Here is a 20,752-nt window from a genome sequence, read left to right as displayed (position 1 = left end):
TTTTCTTTTTTTTTTTTTGGGGGGGAGGGGTATTCTCAATTCGTGTTGCTCCACCCAATTTAAGAAATTGATAATTGCTGAGGGCCTTGGGCAACCACCAAGGAGGATGACGATTCAAAGTCAAAAGAAAGTAGCGGAAGTGGATGATTATGCTATATTGGGGAGGAATATCTGAATGAGACTATTAATAGAAACCTGGTTGAATTCGTAACTAAGCATTAGAATGGGGCGTCAAACAAATTGCCATTTCCAAGCAGTTGCAATTGATGCAAGCTTCTTGAAGGGAATCTGGGCTGGGTGACGTAGGATGTGCACCTTGGTTAGATCTTCGCATCTACAAAGGTGCGGCAACTCTGCTGCTGTGGCCATTGTGTGGTCGCTTGGAATGCTATCCTTAACCCAAATCTTAGAGGGGGATCTACTTCAACACCAACTGAATTCTCACACTCCATTGAGGAGAAATTTTCTTTCTTATCAGTTTCTTAACCCAAGGATTCAGTCGCGGCTATCAGCTTCACTAGACTCTCATAGCGACCAGCTTTAGGCTACAGTACAAGGGAACCACTGGTTCTAAAGAACAAAGGACATAGATGCAAGGGGCGGGGAGTTGCGGAGAGAGCGGAGTGGAGGGCAGGGAGAGGGAGTCGGAGAAAAAGGGAAGAGGAAGAGGGAGACGGAGAAGAGGGGGAAATTACAAAAATAACCCTCATCACCTATAAAGGATTAGTGTGGTGTGCTAAAATAAGTCCAGCTACAACAATGTGTTGTAACCGGGTTGGTTACACACACACACACACACACACACACATATATATATATATATATATATATAAGGGAACAACTTGTTATCACCAAAGTGTCAACTAAGTTGTAACCTTAATTTTTTGCCCCTTGTCGTGTTTTCAAAAAGTAAGTCATTTAATGCAGTTTTCATGTGAAATGACAGGATTTACCCTCATTAGAGAAACAAAAGTGTGTTATTCTAAAAGGGCAAAAAAGTAAGGTTGCAATCTTGTTGTAACCAACCTTGGCTACAAATAAATTTTCCCATATTTAAATCACCACTCGGGGTCCACAAAACAATTATTGCAAATATTCAGCTTGAAGATGCCTCACCGAAGTGTGGAATATTGCAACAACAGAGTTCTTCTGCAAGATTGTTTTGATGCCTGAATACAATAAAGCATTGAGCACCACCCTGCCAACCTGCAACCAAACATCAGGGAGATGCAAACTGAATGCTCAAAAATTGAAGTGGAATTCTCAAGTTATCCAATAAGTAAAAAAATGGAGCTAATATTTATATAAGAGTGTTATACTCATAAAGCCACATGAAAGGGCTTCCAGATCAAGTGTATAGATAACCATATGCGAAAGTGAGACTAGCTGCTTATCTCTCTAAAGTTTGCTAAATGATCACTTTAATGTTTATTTCAAAAGATTGAAGCTCAATTCTCAGGTAGTCAGATGGGTCATATGAACATAACATGAGAATGCTTTACCAAAACGGAGCATTTCTGTGGATAGGCCATGAGAGGTACATTTCTGCAGCCAATACACCCTCCCCTTTCTCTCACCAGGGAGTGGTGGAAGCATGGTTCATGAACAGGAACTCCCTTTAAAGAATAAGGCTAAATATCATAAGCACAACCATCTTCCCTGCTGAAATTTCTTTTAGTGCCAGAAACAGATGACACAGCTTTAGGGCAATAGATCAACACTGTACCAAATTAAAGGATTTTCTTGACTATTTGGTAGTAGAAGTATCAGATCTGTCATTGCTTGAACAGACTCTCACACGATTGGACCAAAAACTAAGCAATTGAAACAGAGTAACATTGTGCTTATAACTTATGCTTACAAACCAATCAAAACCAGGCTGAGGATTGTCGTCCTTTTTTTGGAGGATGGGCACACTGTACTTGAAAAGAAGTGATAATTGAAATAAAATACACCAATCAATTGAGCTAGGGGATCATGGTTTAGTGCCCATCTGATACAACTTTCTATATTGATCTTGTTTTCTTTTTCCCCCAATGATATGATATCCTAGTCAACCATAATACATTTTGGCAGCCATACACCCCATGGACCCTCATGAATTCTACACCTACTCTCACAAGGAGCCAAGGTACCAAGTGTTTCAGGAACGTATAAATATTAGGGTATAAAAATATGACCTTCATACAGTACTTTACAATTCCATTCACCATATATTTTGGTCCAGGGAAAAGAAGACAAACAAGAGCACAGGAATAAATGAAGCTTGAATGTACGATCAAGATTTCAAATTATCAGGGGATAAAATAAAGTCAAAAAAGAAACATACATCATTCCGAACAACAATAGTCGGTTTGGATTCTTTCGTAGCTTTGCTTGCACCCTCTTTGCATTTAATGGAAAGATAACCCATGCCTTTATCTTTCCAAGCATCTTTATCTAAAGGATCAATTGACTGGAGTACATGAAAAGAAGCAAGGTTAACCACTGAATACAATCTATCATTTGCATGGATAATAAGCAACCAGCCACATAAGCAAATTGACATAATCTGTAACTTGTCAAACACTTGAATAGTGACATAATAAATGACAACTACGAACCCCAAAACAATAAGGATCACTACTAAGCATAGCAACACTATTGCAACAAAAATAAGCTTGCGAATGAAATAAATTTTAGACATCAAATGAATATTGACTGCTCTTTTGGTTTTTAGCAATGTTTTATCATATTAAAATTTATGGAATTTTTAGATTCGAGAAAAAATCCAGCATTTAAAAGTTGAAAATTGCACCTACTGCCGAAAAAACAATTTTTGTTTCTGAACTAGGGGGTTGACTTTTTATCCTTTTGTTTGATTTTTTAACTATTTTTTATTCGATTCAAATATGGGGTATTTGCTTATTTATGAATAATATCTTAAGTAAACGATTTCATTTACTTAAATGATATTTGGCATAAATAAGTGTATGTTTTGGTTTCGAGCCCAGGTTTCCAAGAACAGTATACACTACCAAATTGGGTCAAAACCACAAGTACCATTTTGAGTGTTCTTTTTGCGAAACTAATGCATGGATGGGTTTCAAATGCCAAAACTAGGCATCACAGCAAAAATCAGCGCAAAACCACAACTTCTGGACCTTGAAAACTCGGTTTAGATTTGGCTTGGGAAAAGTACCAGGTTTCGACCAAGATATGGTCGAAACCTGGTATATCTCAGTTTATGGCTGGTCGAAACCAGCATAGGCACCGAATTCTTGAACCTTGCCCTTTAGTGATAAAGATAAGAAACATAAGCTCTTGAATTTTGCAATTGTGTAGAGTAATGGTAAAACTGTCACTTCTATCTCATCTTGGAAGTTTGACCCAAAATTTTGCCAAAAGGAGCTTCTTGCATGATTATCATGGATGAGTTAGCTTTCATAATTGGGGAACGGGAGGGGTATAAAAGATTTTGTAAGGCTTTGCAACCTAAGTTCAATGCTTAGTCACATACCATTATGGCAAAAGATTGCTTTGCATTGTATCTGGATGAGAAAAAAGAAAGTTATTTGCTATTTCATGTGAGTTCTTTCATATGAGGTTTGTGCACATATTTTAATTGTCCAAAAGGGTCTTAAATATTGAAATTGTACGTAAGAAAGCTCTATATTTAAATGTTCCTACTCATTGGAATTCTACATATCTTATGTAACAAATGGCTATAGAGCTTCAAAAAGCTTTTGAATGCCTAGAAAATAGAGGCCTAAACTTTAGGATGGATTTGCAAGGATGGGGTCCCAACTGATCAAGAGTTGGGAGAAAGCAAGTCTTATTCAAGTTTTTAGAGTTTTTTTTTACAATGTCATTACAAGGTTGTTTGGGTCTCTTTATGTTACGGTAAATATCTATTTTCAAGAGGTCTATGTGATTGAATCACTTGAACAATTGGTCAAGAAGTGGCGATGCTTTACAATGTCATTACAAGGTTGTTTGGGTCTCTTTATGTTACAGTAAATATCTATTTTCAAGAGGTCTATGTGATTGAATCACTTGAACAATTGGTCAAGAAGTGGAGATGCTATTTTTCTTCATATGTCACAATGAAGGTAAAGTTCAAAAAATATTGGGATAGCACAGATAAAGTTAACATCATGTTGGCTATTGCTTTTACTTCACGTTCTAAGATGAAGTATGTGAAGTATTGTTATTCAATAATATATCATGAATCTGAGGCTACTATGAAGATTGAAAGGGTTTGGAATATCATGGACCACCTTTTACAGTATTACCAGATGCATAAGTTGACTCCTAGTGCAATAGGAGGTGATTTAACTCCCACTTCTATAGATGCTTCAACAAAGAATGTTAGTAAATTTTTGAAAAGGGAATTTCTTCAAGAATTGGAAGAAAGAGGAGCGTTTCCAAGTACAATCAAAGTTGGATCGTTATTTGTTGGAAGGTGTTGAGAATGATCAATACAGATGATTTGGGCATCTTGAACTAGTGGAAGGTCAATAGCTCTCATTCTAAGTAAGATGGATCAAGATGTTTTAGCAATCCCTGTCCCAAAGTGTTGCTTCAGAGTTTGCTTTTAACACTGGTGATGGGATTTTTCATTCTAGATCAGTTCCATAGCTTATTGATGCCAAAGATTGTAGAGTCCTTGGTTTGTTCACAAAAATTGGCTACAAAGGACACCAACACCTATTAATGTAGAAGAGATTTTAGACGAACTTAAGAAGATTGAATCGGGTAACAAATTTTTAAGTTTCCTTGTATCATTTAATCATATTAATAATACTAACACTATAAATGAAGATTATCTTTACAAGTTTTTCAATTGCATTAATTATATTTTCAGCTATTCCTGATTATTGTGGTGATGCTATAAATTTGATTTGATGCATTATAACATCTGCTACCCTATTTGGCCTTTTCAGGTAAGGGCTTGTAGCCATAAATAATTCTTAATAGATTTTTTTTTCTCTTTTTGGTTGGTATTTTTCAGGAATTTAGGATTCAAGCATCATGGAAATTGACTTCATGGATGATTGAAGATTATTTATCAAATTTTTTTTTTTTTTGGAGGTGGGGGTGAAGGGGGTTATTGGGTGGGTTTGAAAGACTTTGAAGTTTGTTTTGAACTATTTTTCCTTTTAATGTCTATATTTACATGTTATTGATATATTATGGGGTCTATGTTTTCTTGATTTATTATAACAGATAAATATTTTATGAATTAGTGGTGTTGGTGATCTCATTTTTCTTCCCTTTTTTTAAAGTGTATATAGGGACACAAAATGGCAAAAAAATGCAGGGACAGCTAGGATCAATCAGGGCCAGCCCAGCCCTGAAATGGCAAACATTAGGGTCTGACAGAGTCAATCAGGACCAACCCGGCCCAGCCATAAAATCAGGGTCAATAAGGGATAGGGCTGGGCCCCAGCTGAGATATTCCAACCTAACCTAGGCTGGGCTGAGCTAGGCCCTTAGTAAGTTCGGGAACGACAATTGAATGGGTACGGATACATATGGCAATTAAACGAACTAGACGGCAGTAATACTTTTAAAAAATCTGGTGGAATAAAACGCATACGGCAATGATATGATACATGTTTAATACGACTTCTCTAGATAAAAAATACGGCTATACATTTATATGCAATATATGTATAACTGGGATTTCAAGTCAAAAGAAGACTTTAAAGAGGTGTATTGAGCAAATTACTCAGACCTCCCCTGAACTTTCTGACAATTCAGGGAACCTCCCCTTCCCTTCTGACAACTACTCAGACCTCCCCTACTTTTCAAACTTGACTTCACTTAACCCCAGTCTGTTAGTATTTTAACGGCTAAATTTAAAAAACGAAGCAAACCTGACAAATATACCTATTTTTCGTTTAGGAAGTTACCCTATTGCCCTTAATGTGTTTTTTAATTTTTAACATAAAGATGTGGGACCCACCATTTCCTTCTTCTTTATTTCTTTCTGCTCCACCGCTGCAACCTCCGACAACCACCTACAACCTCCAATCCCCAATTCCACAGTAAGGAACAGATTTAGGGTCAGGGGCAAGTGCTATTACGTTTAGAACATCAAGAAATATTTCATGAATGTTAAATATTTGCTGCGTCTAACATCAAATTCCTGATTCAGCAATCTCCATGAAGCCGTTAAGCTCCTAATCATAAGCGTAAACCTATTGGAGCAGCCTAAGAAAAGACAGGCATCGCTCCATCATTGTCCTGGAACGCCACAAAAAATGATAGGAAAGAGAAACAAGGAAAACACTATAATTGAAACAGAAACCCTAAAAGTTAATAAGATTTAACGCCCATGTCTTGAACCCAGCCAAAAAATGATCAAAACCCTGCCCACAACACCTCCAAAGTTCAACGATAAATGAAACTAAAATGGTAGATCAATGTCGACGAATCTTAACAGAAACGGGCTTGGATCAAGAACAAAGTCCTGATAAAAAACCGGGTTACAGAGAGAAAGAAGGCAAGACAATAATAGAGGTAGAACAGCCAAGGGGTAAAGTGTGGGTGAATCCACCACCAGGTGTAAGGCAGGGGATGAGGAGGTACGGACTTTCAGAAAGCGTAACGAACACCAAGTGAAATACGCAAAATTTAACCAATTGAAGCTTTCTGTATTCAGATTCCAAACGGTGGATCGGTCCAGATTAGGGTTTCAATAAACTTTGAGAGAAGGGTTTTGAAGATATACGAGACATGTGAAAGAACCTGAATAATGGGGAGGGGAAAAAATGGAAGAAAAAAAATTGTCGAACAGAAGAGACAGGGATGGACTGCAGGAGCGAGCGAGAGAAAGGGAGGAACCAAAGGAATAAACGTCGACTGTAGATCAGTAAAACACCTACACACGCTTGGATTGAGATCTTTCCAATTCGCGAATTGCAGAAAATCATATAGAGATGAATCTTGAAGATGACAGATTCTAATCCAATAGCAGTAACAAAGATCAATGATCCTCAGTTATATAAGTCTCATAGTGTTACGGTGCCAGGTGTTCTGCTATTCACCATTAAAACTATCTCACAACGATGGACCAATCCGTAAGCATAAAAGGAATGGGGTTATAATTAAATTTTCCGATTTGGATTTTCAAACATCCAAAGAATTTTAAAAAATTGATCCGGCGATAAACCTAATCAGTGATTTTGTGATATTCCCAGTGTTGTTGTGGATTGAATCTGTATGTTCTTGTCAATGGTAGGAGAGATTACAACTCACGGCACTCATGTTACTTGGCAAAACCCAATTGTTAATCTAACAAACCTTACTTACTCCAATCAAATATTAGATTATACTCCAATCTGTGTTCGTAGGTTCCCTATCTTCAAGCTTGCTTTCCAGATTCTACTCCATTCATGGTGGTTCAAGCAGGCGGGTTTCCACTTGGGTCCAATCCGCTGGTTTCCCTCTCCTCCTCCCCATCTACCTACCCCGCCTCTTTAATTCCAGCAAAACACTACATCACCGTCATCCCTTCTCTCACTTCACCCTTAAGCTTCTCGTCATAACCGTGGTGATGGGGTTGATCTCTGGTTTAAGCAATTTCCTCTCCTCATGTGGCCAGAGAATGTGTGGGATGGAGTTTGCAGATGGAGAGGTAAGTTGGGGCAGGGAGAACATGGAGGCGGGGTGGCTGTGGCGGCAGTACTGGCTGTGGCAGTGGCAGGAGGAAGAAGAAGAAGAAGAAGAAGAAAAGGAAAGGTGTAAGGGCATTTTGGTCACAGCAGGTATTTTACTAATACCGTTAACGGACTTGGGCTAAGTGAAGTCAAGTTTGAAAAGTAGGCGAGGTCTCAGTAGTTGTCAGAAGGGTAGGGGAGGTTCCCTGAATTGTCGGAAAGGTCAGGGGAGGTCTGAGTTTACTCAAGTTTATTTGATAGTTGAAACCAATCTGAAGGTAAATAATACAGCATAAAAAAATGTCTACATGATCAAGCATGGTAGAGGACCCCAAATGGATCCAAGTAGCTAGATTATTTAATTAGCTTTCTTTAATTAGTTCAAGTAGTTAGTGATGCAGATACAAGGGTGTATTCAAGGAAGAAGAAGAAGAAGGCTGCTGCCTACCTTGGCAGCCAGCTACGATTTTGAGTAGGCTACTGCTGACCACGATTTAACTGGGCTATTTTATGTTTTAGTTCTTGAGTCCTGTAATAAACCAATGAACCGGTTGGTTCAGCCGGTCTAATTTAAGTGGTGGTCCCATAGATTAGTTAAGTCCTTTTATTTATTTAAGTTGTTAGTAGAAAAGTCAATCTCACATCAGCCATGAGTTATTTGGGCTGATAGTGTCTTGTATCTCAAATAAGGTCCAAAATTGGAAGTTTCTAATTTTGAGACTTTCCAATCTTGAACCCTTTACCTCTTTTCATCAGTTAATAAAAGCAACCCAAGGGGGGGGGGGGGGGGAGGGCAAGAAGCCCACGATTTGATTCAAAAAAATATCTCTCTGCTGTTATGCAAGTTTTGCTTCCATGAAGCTGTTCCTTGGAGTTCAATCCTTGGAGAGAGGAGCTGGTGTTGGTTCTTGCTGACTCCTTGCGGTGGGAAGCCCAGGAGGTTCTTTCTTGTTGCTGAGTTTCATTCCATGCAAGTCTTCAAGCCTTCAGAAGTCTCTCCCCTGCAACCGAACTCCATTGCTGCTGCCTAGACCTTCATTCCCAGGTTACCTTCTATTTTTTACTAACCTTCTAATTCTATTCCCTCTCTCTCCTGCCCTATCCAGCCATTAGTTTTCTTCAAGCTTTTCAGCAAACCTTCCCCCCTCTAAGACCTCCACTCGATCCCATCCTTAGCCCCATCTGACCTGCAGATCACCTTCCACAGGAAATCTCCAAAGTTCCATTAAACCCAGTTTCCCAGTCTGCAGAACCAATTGGCAGAGACAACTGCCCTGCTGCAGATTTGTTTCCTTAGCCTTTTTTTATTCCCTATCGATCAGACCCATTCCCTCACCTTAACCCTGACCTTAGACTTACCCGTTAATCTACCAAATCAACTTAGCCTTAACCCATCAAACTGAATCAATTTTTCCCTGATTTCAGATCCTGTTTGGAGTCAGTGTAGTCTTCAATCCTGTCCTACATTAGTTAGATTATTTAATTAGTTTTTTTTAATCCATTAATTAGTCTCTTTAATTCACATTAGTTTTTTTTTTTTTTTGATAAAGTTTAATTCATATTAGTTAATTAAACGGATTGGCATTAGTTGATTAGGGTTTTCTTTTCTTTTTTTTTAATGCAAAATTAGGGTTTTCTTTCAACACTCTTTTTTCCCCCTCTTTCCCTCTAACCAAACCAAGCCGCTGCCCTTCTCCATTTGTTATTTTTTATTCAAGCAAGATTAGGGTTTTGTTCTTTTGGCAACCCTCTTTTTTCTCATATGCAGAAGGCCTTCCCTATTGACTTTTTCAGATGAATCTCAGATAAAGGATAAAACAGCAGACAAATCCAGACGGACTTGAATCTAATGCTGTAAAAGATTTTTCTTTTCCAGGTTCTAAATAGGAGTGTAAATGAATAACCGAAATCCGTTTCTGTATCCGTGTCCGTATTCGTTTAGCACTATCCGAATCCGTCCGAAAGCTAAACGGATGCGGATACGGATAGACTATAGCTATCCGAATAGCTATATTTACATGTAAACGGATAAAATATCCGATCCGTATCCGTGTCCGTATCCGTTTAGCACTATCCGAATCCGTCCGATAGCTAATCGGATGCGGATGCAGATATAGCACTATCCGAGCCGAATCTGATCCGTTTACAGCCCTAGTTCTACATTCAAAATATAAGACTTTTTTTCACACAATCAGGTCACACCAGAAAAAATTAAGAAGCAACCTAATGGAGTTTTTCAGTAAATCAACAGCATGGGGCCTGCTAACTACAAGCTAAGGAGGAGTTCATGATACATAGGTGTTGATTAAATATACAGAAACAAGATTTCCAACATAAGCACCTTTACAAATAGTTTGCATTTGACTTCATGTACAGCAACAGTACCCTTCTCCTCAGTCTTCTTCACAGATGGACTGCTTGGCTGCTCTATATCATTTTCTGGGAATCCAAAAGAAGAGCATTCAGTATGCCAATGAACAGTAAACTAACATTCTAAACTTTTATTGGAAATTTCTTAATAAAATATGAGTACATAAACAAATTGGGCTCAAAATGTTGAGATTACTGGTTTGATATTCCACAGTAAAGGGAAAAAAATACTCATCATTGATTGGGCCATATGTTGAATGCAGGAAAAACAAGAAAGAGATGAGATCATACCCTATAGCATCATTAAATTAGGTTCAAATTGGTATGGTTAATATTTATATTTATCTGACGCATTTCTATTTTTAAAGGCATTTGGTATGATTTCTAACTCTTATTTCTCAAAAATATAATTCAAAAGTCATAAACAGCTGAGGAGTTGTTTATGATTTATGGCCACAAACCATTTATTTTTGCTTATGTGCTAACTATTGACAAGCATGTTTACATAACCCTCAAATTGAAGGCATTTTGGTCACTTAACTTTATGATTAATAAAAATGTATCAAAACCCATTCATTCCCTCTCTAACCCCTCCCTCCTCTCGTGTGCTTGGTCCTCGCCAGGCAATAAGTACCCGCTGCCGAATTGAGCAGCAATCTTGTGCCGGGTTGAGAAGCAATCATGTCACCAACACTGAGTATTCAGTACCCTCCAGCCTTAAACTCTGTTCACCAACCTCGCTGCCCCTCTGCTCAGCATGTCTATCCCCTCTTCTCAGCATGTCTTTCTCCCTCTTCTCTACCATCTTTCCTGGTCGCCTCCTCTACTCTCTTCCTCTCTACTACTGCTCTCCTTCCGGTCTGCCCTTTTCAGTTCATTTTCTTATGTGAATCATAGTTGTCAGGGCATCTAAATGGCCCAACGCATTGGAGGGGGGCTGAATGTCAAGGAGACACCAACAAGACGCCTGGATGCCTAGGTGTCGCCTTGACAATTATGATGGAAATAAACTATTTTGCCCCAATTCATGGTCATTGGGAGGCTTCCACCACAGAGAATTGTTTGAAACTAGATATTAATAGTCTTTCTGATGCAATCTGAAAATTCAGATTAAGGATCTCAGATGCAAGAAGACCCAATAATCAAATCTGTAATTAAATCTGAGATAAAGGAAGCGACTGCGTTGTCAAGGGAAGAAACAAAGATTAATGGAAGGGGAGGGAAGAGAGATGAGATCAATCTTCCTTGGGAGAAAGAAGAAAGAAGAAAAGAAGAAATCAGATTTGGGACACCAATCCCGTATGCACTGCTCAACAGCACCAAAACTCTTTGAGAAACTCATTCTTTATTCAAATCATCTCTAATTTATGGGGGATGTATTACGTATATATAGACGTTCTAAATTTCCAAATTTGACTCATAAAAGAACTCCTAATCACTCTAATACACTCAATAAAGTAAATAAACTCAAAACAGAATTCAATCTAGCTATTAAGTATCCTAATCAAACTCAAACACTCAATTTAACTACTAATCCCATGTACTAACACTATCCCCACTTTAGAGGCTTATAAATTAGGCACATTACATCGTTAAACCCAAAAATAAGAAGCCTAAGGTCCATAGAAACCAACCATGGACCAAAATAAAATCTTCTGAGGCCCAATTGACCCAATTAGACAATCTTAACTGCATCACTTTCTTATCTGTTTCAATAACCTGTAATTCAGGAATAATTTCTCTACGTGTTTTCTTTTGCATTTTAAACTTAACTAAAAGGCGGTCAATACTCTGTAGTGGATTGAGGCTTGTAAAAATGTATTTATTCTTTCAAAATTTCGAATATTGCAATTGATTTCAAAATTCGGATGTTCGAACATTGCAGTTGATTTCAGTATTCAGATGTTCAAACACTTTTCAGTTGTTCTTTTCCTTTTACAACAAATAAAACTTCTTTCATAACTTGGGGCTCACCATCAAAAATATAACCAATTATCCTCTTGCTCTTGGCTGTGTGTGAATTGTTCTTGTGCTTGATTATCTTGGGAAGTTAGGAGTATGAAAATCCACCTTTTACCGACTTCTTGCAAAGATAACCCCAAGTTTAAGGGTTACATAATATATTCCGCACACAAGCATACCAAATCTATTTTTCATTTTATAAACCATTCTGTCTAGTAATAACCAAAATATTATTATTTATGACTCATAATTTATTCTCATAAATAGGTAATAAATACAAGGGAGAATGCTTCCTGCCCGAGGGCATAGCCTACACTAGCACCAACCCCCTCTATCTCTCTCCTCCCCCCGCCCAATGAAATTATCTCTCTGCCCCCTCATAGATTGAATTGATAGGGGCGCTCAATGGCTCTCGCCTGCTGGGAAAACACTTCCCTCCTTCCATGAATGTTTTGATGATAACAAACATATAAGCTAATGTTTGCTTAAGAAGGTTTTAAGTATGACAGGATTGCTATGGCTTTAAAGAAAGACAAGACTTGAAGAGAAAGGAGCGTAAAAGAATACAGATCATAATGTATCAAGATATTGAAGAACAAGAATCAAGACGTTGAACACCTTGAAGAAATATGAGGATGTACCTTTGAAGAAAAGACATTTGAAGCAAAGAAGGCATGGAGTCATCTTGAAGTTACTAGTGTGCACAATAGACATACACATTGCATACAATTAATGGAGAAAACATATGCATCATATAGAAGACCTTAGCAGGTTATTTATAGAATCCCTCTTGACACTAGAATAAGTTGGAAAACCACTGGAACAAAACCCCAAATGCTAGACTGTCAAAAAATACCAAAACAGTCTGCCAGTTGATCATCTGGTGGACCGGATCTCAGGGCATTTTTTACCGGGTTTGGTAGTACCTCTGATGGTATGTACCCATTAATCTGCCTGGTCGACCGGATCGTGCCGGACGATCTTCCGGTAGACCGCACATCAACCGGATGGGCCAGCTCATGCCTCTAACGGCTATATTCTCCAACGGCTACTTTTCCCAGTCGATCGGATGAGGTCTTTAGGTCGACCATATGAACAAAAATAGATCCGTTAGAGCTAATTCGGCACATGTTTTTAGAGCATTAAATGAGTTCTATAAATAGTGAACATGTCAATACTTGTCACAACTCACTACAATCCAAAAAGAAGCTTTATTGTGAGAAGAAAAGTCATTTCAAGTACTCTACTAGTGTGAAGTCAAAAAGTTTATTTCAAAGCTGAGTCAAGAGTGACTTAATCTTTCAAGACCTTTATTGAAGCTTACATCTTAGAAGAATGTCACAGGCATAAGCGTCATTGCATATCATTCATCACTTGCAAGGAGTACATGTCACACTCCTTGCCTAGGTAATTCTTATTCTCTTTCATTTGTAATTGTTTTTGTTCTTACTTTTGAGTTTAGTACACTAGATGAGCAAGGTGTTCTTGCATTAGCCTAGACTGTACTTAGGTGTGCAAGGGATTCTCTTATCCTCAAAAGATTAGGATCCTCTTATCCTAGTAAAAATATTGTAAAGGTGTTCTTCCCACCTATTGTATTGAAAGAAAGGGACTAGTGAAATTCTCTCAAGATTGAGAGGAGTAGATGTAGGCTAGGTTAGCCGAACCACTATAAATCTTGTGTCTTCTTGTTTTGTGCATTTATGTTTATTTACTTTGTTTAAATTACTACCGAATCGAAAGAATTCTAAAGAGAACTGTATTTCACTAGTGATAACCTATTTACCCCCCCTCTATGTTATCTCACATCGTCTGCCCTCGTAGCATGTGCTACCAGGTAGGAAACACCCTCCCTAAATACAAATAGAAATTATACCAAAGAGCCTTAGACTTTCGTAAGGACCTAACCTGGTTTCTAAAGGTGTAAAACTCTACAACTTTGTTAAGTACTTTTATCTCCATGGTTCAAAAGATTTACTTGTTTCACTTGGACCTTTAGCTAAGTAACGTTTCCACTAGCAGTGGAACCATTATTCAATGTTTCAGCCAAATAACACTCTAACTTCTAACTTCGTCATTTTTTGCCCAACTTTATCCAAAACAATACAAGTCCCACAAAGAATTTACAAAAGCTTCAACCAGCTAATGTTCTCAGACCGTATGCTTCTTAGCTTAGGGAGAGAGGGGAACTATGGCAGAAAACAAGAATAGGATCTACCATTTGAGGGGGTCCATTAAACTAAAGCAAGCAACCCCCCTGGTTCCCCTTTCTTCCTCTCATTCACTTTCTTCATCTCCTTCTCCTTAGAGCCCAAGAACTGAAAGAGTATAAAGTCCGAATTAATTCACTTTAGAAAAGATCCCTCTTCGATATTGCCCAAGGGTATAATCAACAAGAGGGAATTGACTTTGATGAGACGTATACCCCTGTTGCTCGATTAGAAGCTATAAGAATGCTACTAGCCTTCGCTTGTCATAAAAATTTCAAGCTTTATCAAATGGATGTCAAGAGTGCTTTCTTAAATGGTTTTATTGCTGAAGAAGTTTTTGTTTCTCAACCTCCTGGTTTTGAAAATTCTTCTTTTCCTTCTCATGTATTCAAACTCAAGAAAGATTTGTACGGACTCAAGCAAGCTCCAAGAGCTTGGTATGACAGATTGAAAATGAATATATTATTGGTAATGATGAGTTCTCTATAAGACAGCTAAAATGAGGGAAAGGATGAGTAGAGATTTTGATCAATGCATTAAAGGTGAAGATGGTACAGTCCTAGTAAGGAATGAGGACATCGAGGAGACATGGAACCGTTATTTTTACAGCCTAATTAATGCAATTGCTAATCTGAGTTATAGAGGAGCGGTACCAAAATTTTAGGTCTCGGTTTCACCCTGGTTTCGCCAAGCCACGAAACTGAGTTATGCCGAGATCTCGGCGAGTTGGTATATTTTTTCCTTTATTAACTCAGTGGCGGGTTTCAATGGCCATATGGCCAAGATAGGTCCTGAAACTTTACATCCACCATATTTTAGGCCTTCTAAACACAATGGAAACATTAGTTTTTACAAAATTCAAACCCAAAATGGTACTTTGACTTCGGACCCTAGATTTATAGTCTACGACATATGTGAGCTCTACCCTAGACTATTCCACACAATATTTACAACACATAATAGTTGAGAGAAAGAGAGAATGATTTGGCTTGTCGATGAGATAGAGGCCACCACTTTATTTATAATCTGGAGAATATTACAAATAGGGTATGATTGCACAATCACAACTTAACACATTAAACATGTGCATAATGAATCTAGACACTCTAATGTACCTAGTTACATTACACACTTTACCAAGAGAGCCGAACCGAACCAATCTTCAACACTTCAACACTCCCCCTCAAGTTGGTGGATAGATATCACACATGCCCAACTTGGAAACAATAGGATGGAAGGTTTTAACTGTTAAGCCTTTAGTGAACACATTGACCAGTTAGTTCTCAATAGTAACAAATGGACTGCAAATCAGACCATCTTCAATCTTCTCCTTGATGAAGTGATGGTCACTTTCAACATGTTTTGTTCTATCATGCTGAACAGGGTTATGAGCTATACTGATTGCAGCCTTGTTGTCACAGTAGAGTCTCATAGGCCCTTCATGAGCTATTTTTAAATCTTGGAGGAGTTTCTTTAACCACATGAGTTCACAAACCTCCTATGCCATCGCCTTGTATTCTGCCTCAGCACTGGATCTGGAAACTATAGATTGTTTCTTGCTCCTCCATGTCACCAAATTCCCTCAAAGGAATGTACAGTAACCTGAAGTAGATCGCCGGCCATCAACAGAGCCAGCCCAGTCAGCATCAGTAAAGGAATCCAACTTTAGACTTCCATTGTTTGAGAACAGAATTCCTTTCCCTGGGGCTGACTTTAAGTACCGAAGAATCCTATATACTACTTCAAGGTGAGTGGTCTTCGGATCATGAAATCTGCTAATGACCCACACAATATAGGCAATGTCTAGTCTGGTGTGGGAGAGATAGATAAGTCTTCCAACAAGGCGTTGGTACCTCTCTTTGTCGACAGAGTTACCACCTAGGCTGCCCAGTTGGTGATTGAGTTCAATGGGAGCGCCAATAGGTTTACACCCAAGCATCCATGTTTCTTCAAGAAGGTCTAAGACATATTTTCGTTGGGATATGAAGATCCCTTTGTTGGATCAGGCTACTTCAATCCCTAAGAAGTACTTTAGATGTCCTAGATCCTTACTTTCAAATTCAGCTGCCAACTGAGTTTTCAGGGATGAAATTTTTGATTCATCATCTACGGTAATTACTATGTCATCCACATATACAATTAGCGTAGTGACTTTCCCGTCCTTGTGTTTGACAAATAAGGTATAATCATCATTACTCTACTTGTAGCCAAACTTGATCATTGCTTTCTGAAATCTCCCAAACCATGCACGAGGAGATTGCTTCAACCCATAGAGTGACTTTCGGAGTTGACAGACTTTGCCAGTTGTAGTAGGTCAGTCAAAACCAGCAGGGATATCCATGTAGATTTCCTCCTCAAGATCGGCATTATTTACATCCAGCTGTAGGAGACTCCATCCAAGATTTGCAGCACAAGATAATAAGGCTCGAACAAAGTTCAATTTTGCAACTGGAGCAAAGGGTCTCCTGGTAATCGATGCTATAGGTGTGTGTGAATCCCTTGGCAACTAATCTGGCCTTATAACAAGCAATGGTCCCATCTGCATTTTGTTTTACAGTGAACACCCATTTGCAGCCAACTAGTTTCTTCCCATTAGAAGAAGGTACAAGCTCTCAAGTATCATTCTTCTTCAAGGCCCGCATTTCTTCTACCATAGCATTCTTCCATTTTGGGTCAGCAATAGCCTGCTTCCAACCCATTGGAATAAACACAGAAGACAACGAAGAAACAAAGGCACGATAGGAGGGAGATAAAGATTCATAGGAGACAAAGTTAGAAATAGGATGTTTAGTACAAGTTTTAACTCCTTTCCTTAGGGCAATAGGACAACATCAGAGGAAGATGTATTACCTGGTTCTTGAGTTGGTGAGACCAGCTCAGGGAGCGTAGGTGGACAAAGTATGTTAGGGATAATCTTTTCCTTTTTGTGATAGGTAATAAGATCCTTGTGTTTAGTGGCAGCACAGATCTCATTAGTTTCCTCCCCCTGAACAATATCTTTTTGCTCCCCCTGAAGTCGAATAGTGTCTATGATGAACAGAGATGAAGGATTCTCTTCTTCTAGAGTCTCCCCCCTAAAGAGAAGACTGGTAATAAGATTCATCCTCGTGGAAAGTAACATCCATGGTAATAAAAAGCTTGCAAGAGAGAGGATGATAACACTTATAACCCTTTTGAGAAGTAGAATACCCAAGGAAGTTGCATTTGAAGGCCCGGGGGTCAAGCTTTGACCGGGAGGGAGTTGAGTTATGAGCAAAGCAAACGCATCCAAACACACGAGGAGGAAGGTGAGAGGCAGTAGTGGGATCAAGAAGCTGACTCACAAGAGTCTTAAAGTCGAGAACACTGGCCCGATTTATAAGAAAGGCAGCAGTAAGAACAACATCACTTCAATAATACTTTGGGACATGCATGGTAAAAATTAGAGAGCGTGTGACCTCCAGGAGATGGCAAATCTTGCGTTCTGGAATACCATTTTGTTCCGGTGTGCGAACACAGGAGGTCTGAGAGAGGATGCCATGGGTATCAAGGTACTGGACGAAAGCGCCATCAAGGTACTGCGTCCCATTGTCGCTTTGGAGAACCTTAATCTATGCATGAAACTGTGTTTGGATCATTTTATGGAAGGACTGGAAGCAGGAAAAAGCCTCAAACTTGGTGCGACGAAGGTAGACCCAGGTTAGCCTAGTACAATTATCAATAGAAGTAATTAATCAATTATACCAACCCCAAGCAATTGTCCAAGAAGGACCCCATAGGTCAAAGTGAATAACAGAAAATGGGATCAAACTTTTATTATCACTTGGAAAATAGGAAGAGCGTGTGTGCTTGACAAGTTCACAAACATCACAATTAAAATGATCCAAGTTACATTGTTTAACCACACTAGGAAACAAACAACGCAAAATATAAAAAGAGGGATGACCAAGATGGCGGTGTTCATGATGAAGCTATTAGAGAGCACTGGCTTCTCGAGTAAATATGAGCTGACATTGGTGAGGGAGCTGTAGTGAGACCAAGATCTAAACAGTAAAGACCATCCCGCACTCTACCATATCCAATCGTTGCCCTAGTCACTAGGTCCTCAAAAACATAATGGGTAGAGAAAAAAGTGAACGAAACAATTAAGATCAGTGATAAGACGATGTATAGAAAGCATAGTTCGAGAACTCGCAAGATCTCGATCGAGATCTCGTTTTTTGGAGAAGTCGAGTCAAGTTGCCATACGAGTTTACAAAGTGTACATTCTCGGTCGAGATCTCGGGTCGACCCAGATCTCGACCCATCTACCACTTAAAAAGTCACCTAACTCGATATATCTCAACAGAACTCGATCGAGTTTTGTCCAGAGGCTGCGTTCTTCCCCCATTTGAAGGCTGTGAGTCATTTTGGCTCTAGATTTGCAGTTGTAACTTGTAGGAGACTTGATTCAGCTGCACATTTGAAGGATGCAGCTACACATCTTCAAGATTCATCTCATATTCCCAGTCCCAGACTAGCCACACCCATACATGACTCAACAGTAGTAGTAGATCTCACGCCTCATGGCAACCGCCTGCTCCGCCTCCCATGTACCCTAGGATAGGGGATTTGACATATGTTGATCACAACACTTCTTTGAATGATGTGGCAAACTATGTGCAACACTACAACAACAGTATGACATGGGAATTCTATGTGGGTAGTTTTGGGACTGAATTCCTTACTCAAACACATTTTATGTAATGTAACATTGTTAAACATATTAATGTATTGTACACTTTAAAATTTCTACTGCTTATTTAAGTTATTTAGCCATTAATTGAATGTTTTGCTTGCTTTAATGCTTTCTATTACTAAATTATGTGTAGAGTAGGGTATTTTAGTACGTCGTCGCCTACCAACTTAGGGTGCTAAGTTGAACTCCTATTTGGACTTTGTTTTTGCAAAATTTGATAATGTCATTGTATATAAATGGCCTAAAATAGACTGAATACCAAGTTTCATACCCAAACGAAATCTAAAACCCACCGAGTTGAGGTTTCGAGTTCAAAAAAAAAAATGCACCAACTCGACCGAGATCTCGGTATTTCACAAGGTCGAGTTGGGGTCGAGTTCCGAGTTTTAGTCCCTTAATAGAAAGTAAGTTGGCACAGAGAGTAGGGACATACAAAACAGAGGACAGGGAAATGGTTGGGGTACAAGAAATAGAGCCTTTACCAAAAATAGCTGAAAAAGAACCATCAGCCACTCATACCTTATCCTTAACCCGAACAAGGGAGATAAGAAGAAAACAAGTCCGAGGAGTCGATCATATGGTCAAAGGCTCAGAATCAGAAGCCATGAAGAGCTATATTGGGAGGAGGCCAGAAATATACTTGACTGGGCAAGATGGGAGGTAGGTGAAGTGGAAGGTACCACAGTAGAAGAAGCAGTACCCATTTGAGACATCATACGTTTGAGTTGAGTCACAAATTGTACTGCAGACATAGATGAAGTACCAGTAACCTCGGGAGTTTCGATCAAGTTAGCCCAAGCCTTAGGACGAGCAAAACCAGCTCTCCCTCCTTTTCCGCCCCCCTTGGGACAACCATGTAATTTCCAGCAAGTCTCCCTAGTATGACAAGGCGGCCACAATAGTCACATTGTACTAAAGGACGTGTAGAATTAGTTTTACTGATTGAACCAGCACTGTCCACAGGTAAAGAAGTTTGTGTGTAGTAACAAGAGCAGACCGAGCAGGTGCAGTAAGAGGCATCACAACAGATTGACGATGATCCTCATGCTGAATCAAATTATAGCCTTCAAGTAAAGTAGGAAAGGTACGCCTGCTGAGAACTTGAATGCATATCTGATCATACACTGGATTAAGGTCAGTGAGGAAAGCATAAACTTGTTCCATTTCACGTTCCTTTGCAAATGTAGCAGCATCAACGGGGCTAGTCATAGTGACAGGATGGAAGTCCAATTGCTGCCATAATGTCGTCAGGGCAGAATAATAGGCAGACACAAAAAGATCCTTTTGTTTAGTTTCGTAAGCTTGACGACAAATTTCATATATTTGGGCATCTAACTTCACCTTAAGAGTGCTTCGCAACATCCCATAACTCCTTGGCTGAACTAAGGAGGACAAAACTGGAACTAATGGATGACTCCATGGAGTTCAAAAGGAACGACATGACCAGGGCATCGTTTGCTACCCAGTTATCCATGGCCAGAGTTTCCGTGGGCATAGGGGTGTCACCATTAATATACCCCAAAAAATGATTACCACGAATGGTAAGGAGGCATGCACGAGACCAAGCTAAGTAATTTGTCCACTCAACTTAGTGGGGCCAAGTTGGAGAGTAGGATGATGGTGAGGAGCAATATGGTGACTTAGATCATCGCTCCCAATAGCAACAGATGTACTAGATCCCTCCATGAAAAACCCAACAAATGCACTAGAAGTTGGAAAGAAGGCTCTACTCACAAGATTGGGAGAGATAGAGAACCATAAAGAGGGCAGAAACACCTCAAAGATGCATCAAAGAGAAGTCACAGCAGTTGTAGAGGCAAATATAGGGCCAAAAAAGGCACCATCAG

At 39.1% G+C, this 20,752-nt stretch overlaps 1 protein-coding gene across 2 annotated transcripts in view; it reads right to left on the bottom strand.

The window, feature by feature from the left end:
• Positions 1 to 20,752, bottom strand: part of LOC122669031 — a 37,996-nt gene that overhangs the window by 1,369 nt on the left and 15,875 nt on the right. For both annotated transcript variants that reach the window (XM_043865650.1, XM_043865657.1), the window contains 3 exons: positions 9,988 to 10,085; positions 2,330 to 2,455; positions 1,117 to 1,206 (listed from right to left, as the gene is read on the bottom strand). In XM_043865650.1, the coding sequence (XP_043721585.1) occupies positions 1,117 to 1,206; positions 2,330 to 2,455; positions 9,988 to 10,085 (314 nt within the window). The remainder of the gene's footprint in view (positions 1 to 1,116; positions 1,207 to 2,329; positions 2,456 to 9,987; positions 10,086 to 20,752) is intronic.

Source organism: Telopea speciosissima, chromosome 1, assembly GCF_018873765.1.
Source record: "Telopea speciosissima isolate NSW1024214 ecotype Mountain lineage chromosome 1, Tspe_v1, whole genome shotgun sequence".
Taxonomy (NCBI): domain Eukaryota; kingdom Viridiplantae; phylum Streptophyta; class Magnoliopsida; order Proteales; family Proteaceae; genus Telopea; species Telopea speciosissima.
The sequence above is the reverse complement of the archived record's forward strand: the minus strand, read 5'-3'. Positions and strand labels throughout refer to the sequence as shown.